Below are 13,973 nucleotides of genomic sequence, written 5' to 3'. Positions count from 1 at the left end.
GGTGGTTCAAACCTTGGTAGACAGACCTGGTGATCTGCTTCCAAAAGGTCACAGCCCAAAGCCTTGAACACACTATGGAGCAGTTCTACTCGGCACACATGGACTCACCATGAGTCAGAATCGACAGCAACTAACAATAACAACAAACAACCCCAAACATAAACATAACATAACATAACATAACATAAACAGAACAATTTATTATTTCTCCAAATTATGCAACTCGTGTTGGGGTCATCTGGGCAGTTCTGCTGCACATAGTGTCTGCTGGGGTTGGAACATCCAGGATGTTCTTCTCTCACATGTTTGCAGCTGGGAGAATTGGAACAACTGGAGTCTGGTTGGGCATCTCTCTCCCTCCCTTCATGTTCTCACCACCTAGCTAGCTTGGGATTCCTTACAGCAAGGTGGTCTCAGGGTATTTGGCTTCTAACATGGTCTTTGGCTTCCAAAAGCAAGGAGATGGAAGCTTAAGTCTCAGTCTAGAACTGGCACAACGTCACTTCCACTGCATCCTATTGGTCAAAGCAAATCACAAGCCAGCCTAGATTCAAGGAGAGGTAAAATAGATTCCATCCCTTTATTTGAGAAACAGCATGTACAAACCTAGGGTAAGGAGGAGTCAGGAGGAATTGATGCCAGCCATATGTAGAGACTATCTCCACAGTGCTTATACCAGGATAATCTGTGTCTTGTAAACCCTTTTTAAATTCTACTAAAGTGATCAAATTCACATTAAGACACGTCTCTCTAAATAACTTTAGACTCAACTTCGTGGTCTGCATCAGGATCTCTGAAACTTCATCCAGAAGAGCATCTCCCATACCCCAATACTCTTGAATTCAGTTCAATTGAACAGTTCTTAAATACTTGTTGTAAACAATACCTTATTTTTTGCCTTTCCCTTCCATCCTATCCTTACCTTTCCCAAATCTTCTAGCTCTGCTGCGTCTTTTCTTACTACTGATGCTGTTCCCACATGACACCATGTGCCCAGCATTTGAGATGCCTTGAATGTTCTTTCAGCTCCTTCCCTGTTACCTCTCTTGGAATAAAAACTAGTCACTGTTGAGTTGACTTTAACTCGTAGCACCCCCATGTGTGGCAGAGTAGAATTGTGCTCCACAGCATTTTCAATAGCTTATTTTTTTGGAAGCAGATGGCCAGGCCTTCCTTAAAAGGCACCTCTGGATGGACTCAAACTTTCAATTTTTCAGTTAGCAATAGAGTGTGTTAACCATTTTATTATCACCCAGGGATCCTCTCCTGGAATATGCCTGAAAAAAAAAAATCATGTCCTCTTGGAACCTAGACAGGTTCATGAACCAGTGGTGGATGCGTTTTTTGCCTCATTCCTGGTAATTCCGCTTACATTCTCCCACCCTCACCTCAGGTAAATAATTATTTTTTGCCTTTCTCCCAAAGTGAACTCAGTCTTCTTCATTTACATTTTGTTTTTTTCTAATTATGTACGGAAACAGACCTAGAACTTTGATGTGCTCAGATGTATCAACCTTATTTCTATTAGAACATGAGATTCTTGAGGGAGGATGATAGCTAGGCTCAACCAAGATGCTTTCTAGACAAAATTCTTTAAGACCAGTGCGGTCTCAAGACTGTTCTAAGGTTCTTACTAAGTGGTTTTAGTTGCTTTCCAAAGAAACAGTGAAGCTTTTAATTATGTGTAAAACTTTGAAAGTTTCTCTTGATGAATAGTTACCAAAAAACTCTTTGGTGATTTTAGACTTCAAACTGATTTCTCTCTCTGTATCAATAAATTATTGATTCATATAAAGGGTGTTACAGAGATTATTTTTGTTTTCAGAATGAAAAAGTTAAACATGAGAAAGGCTTTAACTTTCGTCTTAAAGGGCACACTTTAAGGGGTTAGTTTTAGAAGAAGAAAAAGAAAAACAACAACAAAAAAGAAACCCACAGTTGTGAAATTCAGTTCAGTGCTAATATTCTTTACAGGAAATTCCTGTAAAGGAAACAGGCTTGCTCACCCTTTCAACTAAACCCAACCACAAACCTCATCTGATCGTGTAGATGAGAAGAGACGAGTTTTAGATGTTTCATGCATTTCCTCTATTCATAAAAGTAGTTAATTAATGGTCACTTACAAAATACCAAAAGTTTTTCTTTTTCCCTTCAGGTATAACTCATCATTTCCAAACTTGTGTGAGCTAAATGCTGTTGTGTCTTCTCCAGGTACCTTTCTGAATGCAAAGAGGTATAGTAGAACTCTCTGAAAATGGATATTCTCAGATGTTCTTCAGCTACAAAAGCGGGCAGTCACTGAAATAAGGACATGAAATTCCTTCCTCTTTTTTTGTGTCTTAAGAGCAGGAAGTAAAGGTAAGGCAATGATACATTATTTCACTAGATTTCCTAACCAGAAATTGTAAGCTGAGAAAAGAGCTTAGATAAATTTTAAAAGGAATTGCCAACACAATTTATTTTCTTAGAATATTTTAGAGTAACAGTAACGTCTATATGGAATCTTCTTTTTTTTCTTTTCCAAGCTGCAATTTAGAATAAAGCTATATATAATGTTTTGAGCATTTTGTGGGAAGGGTACTGATAATAAAGGGATTTAAGATATTTGCTGAATTAGAACGGCCATATGAATTTGATCATAAGCTCTTTTGAAAGCAGGAACTGCACACTTGGTTCTTTGTAATCCCTAAGCCATGGAATATAAAACTACCTTTGGCTGTGTCAGAATCAGAGTCATACTAGTTAAATTAAATACTACTATTATTAATGCCAGTCCAGATGTTTATATGCACAAGTGTTCTCTATGTATCAAGACTGATCCTGTGGGAAATTGTAATTTACGTTTGTCTTTGACTATGAGATTCCCCTTCTGAGTCTCAGACCCTCTGTTGACACCTGCCTCCTTCAGCATTTTCCTCTTTCCTTTCTCCTATCAAAAGCTTTAATTGGCAAACATTTTAGTTCATTGTTTTTCTCAGGGTAGTTGAAGGTGTAACCTTGTCTCACTGAGGGGGATATCTTCATCTTCCAGCAAAGGAATTATGGCTTTCAAAAAACAGGTCTGGAAAATGTTTTGGGGAAGGGACAACTGAGATTCTTGGCGTCACCTGTTAGTCTTTGGTCGTCTCCTGTGAGGGGACAGCATGTAGTGATGGGAAGATCAGAGACTTTGAGCTTCTATAAATTTAGATATGAATTAGTCTTGTACTACTTACCAGATGTATGATAACTATTAACAGCAGGGACCACTATTTCTAGCAATGTGAGCCTCGGTCAGCTCATCGATAAAACAAGAGGAACAACACCCATTTTCCTAAAGTGACTGGAAAGTAAATGAAACAGCAGGGGTCCACTATTGTCAATGTCACTTGTCCATAATATCACTCCCATGAACACAGACTGGTTAGGCTTAAGTTGCCCAGTGCTTGATAAATAATAAATTTTGCACCGTGCATGATGTCCTGTGACTCACTGAAGCATTTTGGTAGCACTAGAATGAAAGGCATCGCATAGATTTGAGATGGTCTTAAAAGGTAGAAGTTGATAAACAAGCCACACGGTGCGTTACCCCACATTAATGGAGCTTCCAGAAGGGGCTTGTCCTTGCGTTTTTAGTTGTCGACAGCGCTGGCAATAGATACTATAGTTCAGTGTTAACCACCCCCCTCACCCTTCTGGCTCACTCCCCTCACCAGCTAAACATGTTCAAAGTTCTCCCATCTTCAACAAATGATCAAACACAGGTCTTTCTAGATCTGGTCCTCTCTCTCGTCTTCATGGTGCGTGTTGTAGGACAAGCTGTGCCTCACAATTGTCCACATTGTCATCCGCGGCTCCTCTTCATCATGCAGGTCTTCATCATCTTACCCCCTGTTGCCTGAGCTGCTGTCTTGGTTGCCAACCGTAACAGATCCCATTCAGTCCTTACTGTGCCTGACTTCTCTGACAATAACACCTAGTCTCTCCTTAAAACTTTGTCTGCCCTTAGTTGCCTCTGTGTTCTATCTCTTTTTTTTCTTTTTGGATTTATCATTCTTAATTTTCCATTGGCTCTGACCCCCCTTAAATGCTGGTATTTCTCAGGCGACTTTGTCTGCCCTCTCATCACAATCTACAAACATTCCTTGATGATTTTATCGCCCTCCTCCCTGCTACTGATTCCCAGATCCCTCCCCGAGTCTTATCCCTACATATTCAGCTCTTAGAATGCTCCAGCTGGATTCCCAAAAACACCTCGAGCTCAATGTTTCTACTATAGGAAATGATAATCAACTTACAAGTATTAAAATAACTCACTCCTCCAGCATCTGAAGAGGCGATATCTCTTGTTAAAGACATGGTCCGTGTGTGTGTGTGTGTGTGTGTGTGTGTGTGTGTGTGTGTGTGTTGGAAAATTGTTGGAGATGAAGAATTTTAGGAGATGAGAAAAGCCACCGGGAGGGAGTTATTTTTTATGAGAAAAATATGGAGATACCTGGAAAGAAAGCTCTTGGGAAAGTAGGAGGAGCTGATTGCAGGAATGGCCAGAGAGGGTAGGAAGGAGCGAGGAGGAGAGCTTGCAGGGATAGCTGGATGTGGAAAGAGAGAGAGAGAATTTTACTGATTAATTGATTTGGTAAAATGCCTAAAAGACAGGGAGATTTTTAAAGATGGTTTTTAGAGTGTTTGACCATATATTATGTTCAGTGAGCCTTCCTTCCTTCCTTTCTTCTTTTCTCTTCCACTCTTCTTTCTATCCCTTCCTTCCTTTCCTCTTTTTTATTTCTTTGTTATCGCTGGACTTTAAATCTTTCCTTTAGTGCATTTTGTTGTAACTGTTTGTTTGAATGTCTGTGTTCTCCACTCCTTAATGGACTTTTGAGGACTCCATTTTGTACTCCAATCATTGGCGCCCTCCTGAATCTCAGTAAAGCATCTAATACAGTAGGGGTGTTTAGGGGAATTTTTAGCCAAAGTTCTGGGGAAATTACCTTATTCCTACATCCCTTAAAAGTAGACCATAGGTTCTTTTTTTGTGAGTGATAATAGTTCAGAACTCTAAGAGGCGCAGACAAAACTGTGTTATAGCGGAGTACTTTTATTTTCTGCTCAAAACAAAATTAAATAATAATCAAATATTACCCACCCGGTATCTTTATCTCTCTCTCTTAAGTGGATTGCAAGTTCTGAGGGCTTCCCGATCAACAACATGAACAAAAGCACCAGTGGCCCAGCCCAGTCACTGATTCTGTCAAGAGAGAGAATCCCTTTCCTATTTAAGAGGATCAGCAATGACGGCATCTAGTGACAAATATCCCTAGAGGGGCAGGCTTCCTCTATTCTCTAACAATTATTATAAACTCGTTAACATGCAGACAGTCCCAAACGTTATACACAAAAGAGATATCTCCAGTTTCCTTAACTATGCAAAATCTGACATTTTCATTCACCTCGGGTCATCTTTTAAAGAAAACCTTCGTTTCGCTGTTTTCAAATTACTCACGGAAATATACATACTAGGTGAGAACACTAAAAGAGAGAGAATTTCATGACGGAAAATGGGCTCAAAAGAACGTACTGTAGGGTACGTAGGTCCAAGTGATGCCATAGGCTCATGATGCTCTTGTTCCTTTAGATGTACAAGAAACGACACATATGAGGAGATGTCTACATACCACTTAAAATCCTCACACAAACCATGGGCATGGGAAGCCCTATTTGGGTAGGACCTGCCCCCTCAAAGCTTCCTGTGTGTCTTGCTTTTTGATCACCAGTTTGATTTCTCCACTTCCCATTTCTTGTTTTACAGAAATAAAGAGGATTCTCCAGCGAGAGCTCTGAATTACAATGCCTTTTACTCTTGCAACAGAACATACTTATTGAAGCAATGAAAGGACCAAGGGAGAAAGATGCTTTATTTGTGCTGGATATTTCTTTGGCTTGTCTCAAGAGAGAGAATTAATGGATTTAATATTTCAGGTAGACGTTTTCATTTTTCATGTTAAATTGTGAGTCTTGTGGTCAAAGTTTAAAGTGGCAGATAATCTGATATATCAGCCACATGATATATTAGCGTGCGACATTTCCTTCCTACTGTTAAAATGGGAATAGAGGGAGAAATTACTGGGCTGAATATCTTTCAGCTGACACCAAGGACTGATGAACAATCGAGTTACCATAGCTGGGTGCTCAGTGGCGGCAGGTGAGGAGGAATCAACCGTGGCTCAGCCATCTTTAACAGGAAACCTCTGTTGCTAATGGCAACACTGTAGGCCCTTGGGAGGGAGTTAGGACGTGATCTTTTTTTCCCTTACAAAATGGGAACAGTGAAGAAGAAAGACTCACAAAGAAAATTAATCACTTGTTAAATCAAGTCCTATTGTAGAGTTGAGTTTGAATCTCATCTTCTAATTCGTTTCTATTCTGATTGGTTTGTTTGTGATTTTCAGATTGCTCCACCAAAAAACTCATTTGGACATATCATGCAACGAGTGAGGAGGAATTTATCTTATTTTGTGATTTGCCAGAGCTACAGAAATCCCATTTCTTCCGGAGAAGTCAGCTATCACCAACCCAAGTCCCTGAACTTGTGCCCTGCCGTGGCAGTAAGGACTTATCCAATGTCCAATGGTACCTACAACCTCAAAATGGAGATCCACTACGGGAAATTACTAGAGACCATCCTTCCATCAAGAGTGCCCTTCATTTTTCCACCATACAGATGAACGATGCTGGGTCGTATATTTGTAGACCCAGGATTAGGTATGTCCCAAATTCATTCCTGTCTGAAAACATTCCCAAATCCTTTATTAATTGGGATACAATATCTATGTTCACCGGACCTTGTTAACTCTCCTAGAAGCCCCCAGGATGATGCCTGTTGTATCAAGATGGTCTTAGAAGTCAAGCCCAAGAAAAATACATCCTTTCCATGCTTTGAACATAAGCATAAGCAATTCCTTCTTCTTGGTAGCATTGATCCAATTTATTGCCCCAGTCTCCACTGCCAGAGTGATACACAGTGTCCAGAAGTGACCTGGTACCAGGTAAGAATGATTCTCTGAAATTGATATGAGTGTGGTTTTTATGGTAACATCTCTGTAGTTACTTCATAGCAATGTGGGTTTGAGAATCTGAGGTCTAGAATTCCCAAAGACTTGCCTCATGCCTGTGGACAAGGCCGGAATGGTCTTTTCCGCCTTCTCTTTAGCCACAGAGTCTGATGTTCCAATTATTAGAACCATCCTTTTGAGCCATGTACCAATGCCAAAACAATGCCTAAAATTCAAGTCTATTACACATGTAGTAAGACATAAGGTTACCAATATCTACTAACGCAGAAAGCTAGATTACAGGCAGTCCCCGGGTTACAAACAAGGTCTGTTCCTGGGTGTGTCTTTAAGAATTTGTGGGTAAGTCTTACTTAGTCTTACTTTAGTGCAAGGAAAGGCTCCAAGACTTTCCAATGATTTAAAAGCTGCACGTACAGCAAGTGATTGTGATGAAGAATTTATTGGGAGTAGGAGTTGGTTCAGTCGTTTCAAAGTGAGAACAAATATACATAACATTAAAGAGCAAGTATGTCTGTAAGTCAGAACCCGGGGACTTAGTGCAGTTCATTTTAACTATTTTTGAAAAGCAGTGGGCATTCCTGAGAGGAAGGGGGCACAAAATAAGTTAGATTTGAATTCTCTGTGAAAGAAATTGGAGATGGAATATTTTCCAAAGAGGGCACACCTGGGAGGAAAGTTATGGCATTGGGGGATAGGTATGGCATTGGGGGATAGGTGTCTCGTACAGCTAAGAGAGCAGGGAAGGAGTGCAGTGCTAGAGAGAAAAAGAGAACAGAAGCAAAGGAGAAGCACATTTCATAACGATGTTGCCATCACATGGGAGGAACTTCCATAACCAAACACCTCACATTTTTACCATGTTCCATAGTTTTTCCAAGTTCTAACATACAAATCAATGTTGCTCCTCCAAAGTAGCCCTATGCCAGCTAATCCCTGTGTGCAGGAACGGATTAATCAGTAAGCAAGGTATACACCAGCTGAATTGTGTTTACTTACCTGTAGTACACAATTTCACATGGGAAGTGTGGTGAAAAACAGGTGAAATTGTGCACTACAATTTAGTAAGTAAGCCTTGCATACCTTGCTTATTGGGTCATCTGTCCCTGCCTTTGTGGTAGTATCTAGGAATAGAGTTTATGCTCCTCCTACAGTTGCAATAGATTTTTTGAAGTCCAGTATGCTGCCTTAAAAATTCAGGCAAAATTTTAAATTTAACTTTACTATCTGTTAATATAAAAATATCATTTTTAAATTGCCACTGATTAAAGGAAAAAAAACAAAAACCATGAGCCATGTTTATTGGTGGTTTTGTATACTTCAAGGCTTACAGTTAGAGACCCCTGAGGGTTCAATAGGCTCCTAGGTGGTGCAAACATGGACTTCATGGCAATGAGCTTTTGTTTCTCGGGTTTTTTGTTTTGGGGTGAGGGGTGAGTACAATTGAAGTCCCTAGGCTGTGCAAAGGGTTAATGTGCTCACTGCTAACTGAAAGGTTGGAGGTTCAAGTATACTCAAAGGCACTTTGGAAGAACGAACTGGAGGTCTACTTCTGAAAAATCAGCCATTGAAAACCCTATGGAGCACAGTTCTACTCTGACACACATGGGGTGACCACGAGTCAGAGTGAACTGGACAGCAAATGGGGGTTTGGGAGTAGAATTTTACTATGGTGTGAGAACAGATTTTCTCTCTTGATTCTGTTAAGACTCTGTGATCATAGGTAGATAGGTGTTATGATGTCCGCTATTGAAATACGTATACAGAGAGGGGGAGTGATATGCTAAAGTCTCATATTTGTATTTTAAAGTGGCAATGAAAATACTCTGGCCTCAATAAAAACCTAATGTAAGCAACACATTAATTTCTTAACCTCTAAAGTGAGGTGGCTAAGAATAGCTAATGGTTCTGTTCACTATTTTCAGTTCTGTCTGAAGAACAAAACTTCTGCTGGTTCAAAAGTCTCTGTGTTTGGACTGTCAGGTCTCTCTCTCGGTCTAGTAGACCAGTGAAGCAGGCTGGGCCCCAGCTGTCTCAGGTGAAAATGCTTTTGAATTTTCAATGGTTATATACCTGAAATGAAAGGTATTATCGCTCGCAGCTAAGTGCAAGCCACAGTGTAGTTGCCAGCCCTCTGCGTATGTTGCTTTCAGAAGCTAAACCCTAACGTTGTATGACATTCCCAAAAGGAGGCTCTGTTTCACTTCTCTGGGGCGTCAACTGCAAACGTCAGGATGTGTTTAATGGTAAACAGACAACTGTCCTAAATGTAAGTGAATCAGAATTGTATCATCTGATGCAGATATGAACAGGTCATGGTCTAGGTTATGCTTCGTAAATTGCTCGTGTGCATATGTGAACACACACACACACCATAACCTAGAAGTCATAGACTTCATGGAAGTAGTGTGTCATTGAAAGTGATGACGTTAGACTGGAACTAACACCCCATGTCCCTTTCCTTCATGCTAAACCCAAGGTACTGGGGCAGGGGATGGGTCACCTCTGCAGTACCTCATAACAGGATGAAAACATGGTGTTATTCAATTCAGGTGAAACTTCTGATCAGGAATGTGCCCATCAGGTGGGTAGAGTGTCCAATTAAAATAAATTTATGAGCTTGGAGTCCATGGAGGGTTTCTAATATTTTTGTTACATCAAGACAACAAAAAAACTTAGGCTTGGAGGTTATTTAAAATATTTAACAAGTAACAGGGTCCCTGCGTGGTACAAACGGTTTGCACCCAACTACCAACCTAAACTAAGAAGTTAGAACTAAAGTAAGTTATTCATTATTCATTCTAAGAACATCTTTTCTGTATTTTCCTAATTTCTAACAATGTAATGAAAAAAATAGCTTTGGTGTAAATAGACCTCATCTTAAACAAATGATTAAAAAAAAAAAAAACCCGTTGCCATCGAGTCAATTCCAACTCATAGTGATCTTGCAGGAAGAGAGTAGAACTGCCCCATAGGGTTTCCAAGGAGCAGCTGGTGGATTCAAACTGTTGACCTTTTGGTTAGCAGTCAAATGCTACATTTAATGAAAGAACATTTTATAATCTTCAGCTAAGTAAATCTTTGACATGAAGCAAAGTTATGATGAAAAACAGTGAGAGAGGTTCCTTTTGCACCGCCTAGACCACCGATATGTGGGTGTTGGTGACACTGCTGTCACCTTTTGTCAGTAGGACTTGTACCGAGCATAACTATTCCGTTGGTGGTTTAAGACAATTTCACTTGTATGCCACATCTGCTTGCCATAATGCTGACGTGGTTGCTGGGTTGTTTCTCTGCCCCGAGTCCCATGGAATTTTTGCACATATATCTTCCATTTCTCCTTTTCATTTCCTTTTGGCCTAGTTGTCATAGTAACTATCACTGGTTGGCATTTAGTGAAACTAGTGATATGGAGAACTGGTGGGCATGGTAAGGCTGGACCCAAATAAGGAAGAAGAAAAGACAACTTAGATTTGATGTTTGAAAACCATTCCAAGGCTGATACATTTGCCCATTCCATTGTTCTCATTATGAACGTTGCCGACACCCCATAATTCTGGAAGACTTTCTAACATCTGTTGAATGCAATATTCTACATGTCATCCAACCAATACTAAGAAGAGAAGAACTATTTCTGTCCTTGTTCTAAACAGAGTATTTATGCAATCAGCAATTCTATTAGCTATGAGACATTATGTGGTTGATTCATTGTGGTTAGCAGGTGGGTCTTTTTTACAAGAACTATGATCAGGACCAAAACCAAAAACGAAACCCATTGCCACTGAGTCGAATTCCAACTCATAGCCACCCTATAGGACAGAGTAGAATTGTCCCCGTTGGATGGCCAAGGCTGTACATCTTTAGGGAAGCAGACTGCCACACTTTCTCCTGCAGAGTGGCTGGAAAGTTCAAACCACCAATCTTTCAGTTAGCAGCTGAGCACTTTAACCACTGCACCACCAGGGATCATCATGATCCAGACAGTTCTATGTTGGCTAACAGTAGAATTTGTACCTATGTTCATAATTTTACATTTATTTCTATTAAAATCTGTTTTTGTAGTTTTAGCCTTTCATTACATGTGTCAAGAGATTGGAATTCGGATTTTTGAAATCCCACACATTAGTCATTCTTCCCAGATTTGTGAGCCCTGTAAACAAGGCGATATGTCTTCACTCAAGCCGCTAGTGACAATATTGAACAGGCTATACTGAGAACAGAGTTTGTGGCTGTTGACTCCCGAGTGACCCTGCTACTTTCATATGGTCCATTAAACTCACGGCTTGGGAGTGTTGCTGCTCAATTAATTAAAAAGACACCCAAATGTACTATCATTCAGCCCAAATGTATCAAGAAGATCATGAAAGTATTTTCCAAATGACTCACTCTGGTGAAGGTGCAATGTGTCCGCTGTATTCCTCTGTGCCTCTGATGTAATCATTCTATCATAAAAGGAAATGAAATGACTTTGGTATGATTGTTGTTAGTAAATGCAAACTGACTGATACTAAGCACACTTTTCTAAGATTTCATAAGCCATCTGTTTAATAATTCACTCAAGACTTTGGATAGGGGTTGACATCTAACTCACAAATCTATAATCTCCATAATGTATCTTTTTTTCATTAAAAGCTTGTTTTTGTTAGCAGCCATTAAGTTGGCCCCCTACTCATGCTGACCCCATGCACACAGAACAAAATGCTGCCCAGTCTTGCGCCATTCCCGTGTTTGGTTGCAGATGGAACTGTTGTGATCTATAATGTTTTCATTGGCTGATTTTTGGAAGTAGATCACGAGGCCTTTCTTTCTAATCCATCTTAGTTTGAAAGCTCCACTGAAACCCGCTCAGCATCCTAGCAACATGCAAACCTCCACCCACAGATGGATGGTGGCCGTGTAGGAGGTACACTGGCTGGGAATCGAACACAGGTCTTCCACATGGGAGCCTAGAATTCTACCACTGAACTACCATTGCCCTTCATTAAAAGAAAAATATCATCTTTAGTACAAGATAAATATCATCTTTAGTACAATATTTATGTTGTCAGTGGATTATCAGGGCAAGAGCCCGGGCAAATTATGCTTAGCAGGGAAGAGCAACATGGGCAACAGAAACAGAAAAACGAAGAGTCTGTTCAGTGAATGGTGAGCAGTCTGCACGCAGGGAGTGTAGAGTCCTTGAGCAGTGTAGTTAGGGTTAGAGCTGGGAACACAGGCTATGGTTTGCATATGGGAACACTGGGACCCTGTTGATGTGTTTGAACTTTACAGTGTGTGTTCCGATCCAGGGAGCTAGCGGTGGGCTCAGAAAGAAGGTGGCAGATGCTACTGATATTTTCAAGGGATAAAATAAAAGATTAAATGCTTTGACTGTGGAATGTGAAAGAGATGATTATAATATGTCTTTCTGGCTCAAAAGATGTTGATAGCATTTACCATGTTGGGAAGAGGAGAAGTTAATTTCAAATAGGAGTGGAAGAGAGGCGGTGTGTACAGGTCTGGACAAAATGAGCCCATAATGGGGAACCTGAAAATGGACAGGAAAGACTGGAGTCCATGGGGGAAAACAGGGCTAGAGATGTATATTCTGGGAGTCCTTCCACACTAGATAGTAGAAACCCAGCTAGCCACGAACTGCGTCGCACAACTCCGGGGAATGCCATTACCATAAAACATAAAGTGCTCCCTGGAGTGGCAGCAGTGCCTGGTAGTACAGGAGCTTGACAATATTATAGTACAGAATCATAATAAAAGGAGTCCCTAGGTGGCACAAATGGTCAAGCACGTGACTACTCGCCAAAAGGTTGGCGATTCAAATCCACCCAGAAACTCTTTGTAAGACATGCCTGGTGATCTATATCCAAATGATCACAACCTTGAAAACCCTGCTGACCAGTCCCACTTTTCACACCTGGGGTTGCCATGAATCGGAATCGACTTGACAGCAACTAACAACAACATTAGAATAAATGCCCCAAGTACGAGCAATAACTTTTCCTTGTTCTTCACTTTGCTTCATACATACATACATTAACATCCTTTGTAGTGAATGTCCTTGGTCTTTCTTGTTTTGTTTTGTTTTGCATGCTTCAGTTTTTTTTAGGACTTATTGATGCTGTTCATACAAGTTCACACTCTTTCTATATTTGGTTCAAGTCTGAAATCTGAGCAAAACAAAGAGTTTCCTATGAAGCTGCATTAGCCTCTTTCTTTCCTACAGGGATCATTTGTGACCGCGTCTCCACCATTCTTGGCATAAATTGCTTCTCCCTTCTCTCGTTTCTTTGATGTTTCCTTTGAGTTCCATCTCCTAAAAGTCTTCATGATACATATTAAGCCATATTTAAGTGTTTATGAAAAAAATCAAGCCCACTCTGTTTATGACCTCAGCTGAGGTCATTGTTACAGCTCCTTATCTTCTCTCCATTACTTTCTCAAGTGATTTATTACACATCTTTACTGCAAATTCTATGTTTCATATGTTACTACTGTGTTTCCATGCCCATAGAAGCAGCAGTCAGGAAATCAAATGACATACTGCATTGGGCAAATCTGCTGCAAAAGACTTCTTTAAAGTGTCAAAAAGCAAAGATGTCAGCTTGAGGACTAAGGTGTGCCTGACTCAAGCCATTGTGTTTTCAGTCGCCTTATATGCATGTGAAAGCTGAACAATGAATAAGGAAGACTGAACGAGAATTGATGCCTTTGAATTGTGGTGTTAGTGAAGAATATTGAATATACCATGGACTGCCAGAAGAATGAACAAATCTGTCTTGGAAGAAGTACAGCCAGAATGCGCCTTAGAAGCAAGGATGGTGAGATTACATCTCACATACTTTGTATGTGTTATCAGGAGGGACAAGTTCCTGGAGAAGGACATCATGCTTGGTAAAGTAGACAGTCAGCAAAAAAGAGGACGACCCT

At 40.3% G+C, this 13,973-nt stretch overlaps 1 protein-coding gene across 4 annotated transcripts in view; it reads left to right on the top strand.

The window, feature by feature from the left end:
• The first annotated feature begins 1,949 nt into the window (after positions 1–1,949).
• IL18RAP (interleukin 18 receptor accessory protein) overlaps positions 1,950–13,973 on the top strand; it is a 32,029-nt gene continuing 20,005 nt past the window's right edge. The window contains exons 1-5 of one of the 4 annotated variants that reach the window (XM_023733840.1): positions 1,950–2,100; positions 2,212–2,358; positions 5,789–5,958; positions 6,429–6,741; positions 6,839–7,025. In XM_023733840.1, the coding sequence (XP_023589608.1) occupies positions 5,889–5,958; positions 6,429–6,741; positions 6,839–7,025 (570 nt within the window). In that variant the 5' untranslated portion in view covers positions 1,950–2,100; positions 2,212–2,358; positions 5,789–5,888. Of the gene's footprint in view, positions 2,101–2,137; positions 2,359–5,788; positions 5,959–6,428; positions 6,742–6,838; positions 7,026–13,973 lie in introns of those variants that run through there. The other 3 variants (XM_023733845.1, XM_004369306.3, XM_023733849.1) reach the window with 3 other exon arrangements.

Source organism: Trichechus manatus, unplaced genomic scaffold (genome assembly GCF_000243295.1).
Source record: "Trichechus manatus latirostris isolate Lorelei unplaced genomic scaffold, TriManLat1.0 scaffold00004, whole genome shotgun sequence".
Taxonomy (NCBI): domain Eukaryota; kingdom Metazoa; phylum Chordata; class Mammalia; order Sirenia; family Trichechidae; genus Trichechus; species Trichechus manatus.
This window is presented reverse-complemented; position numbering and strand designations above follow the sequence as displayed.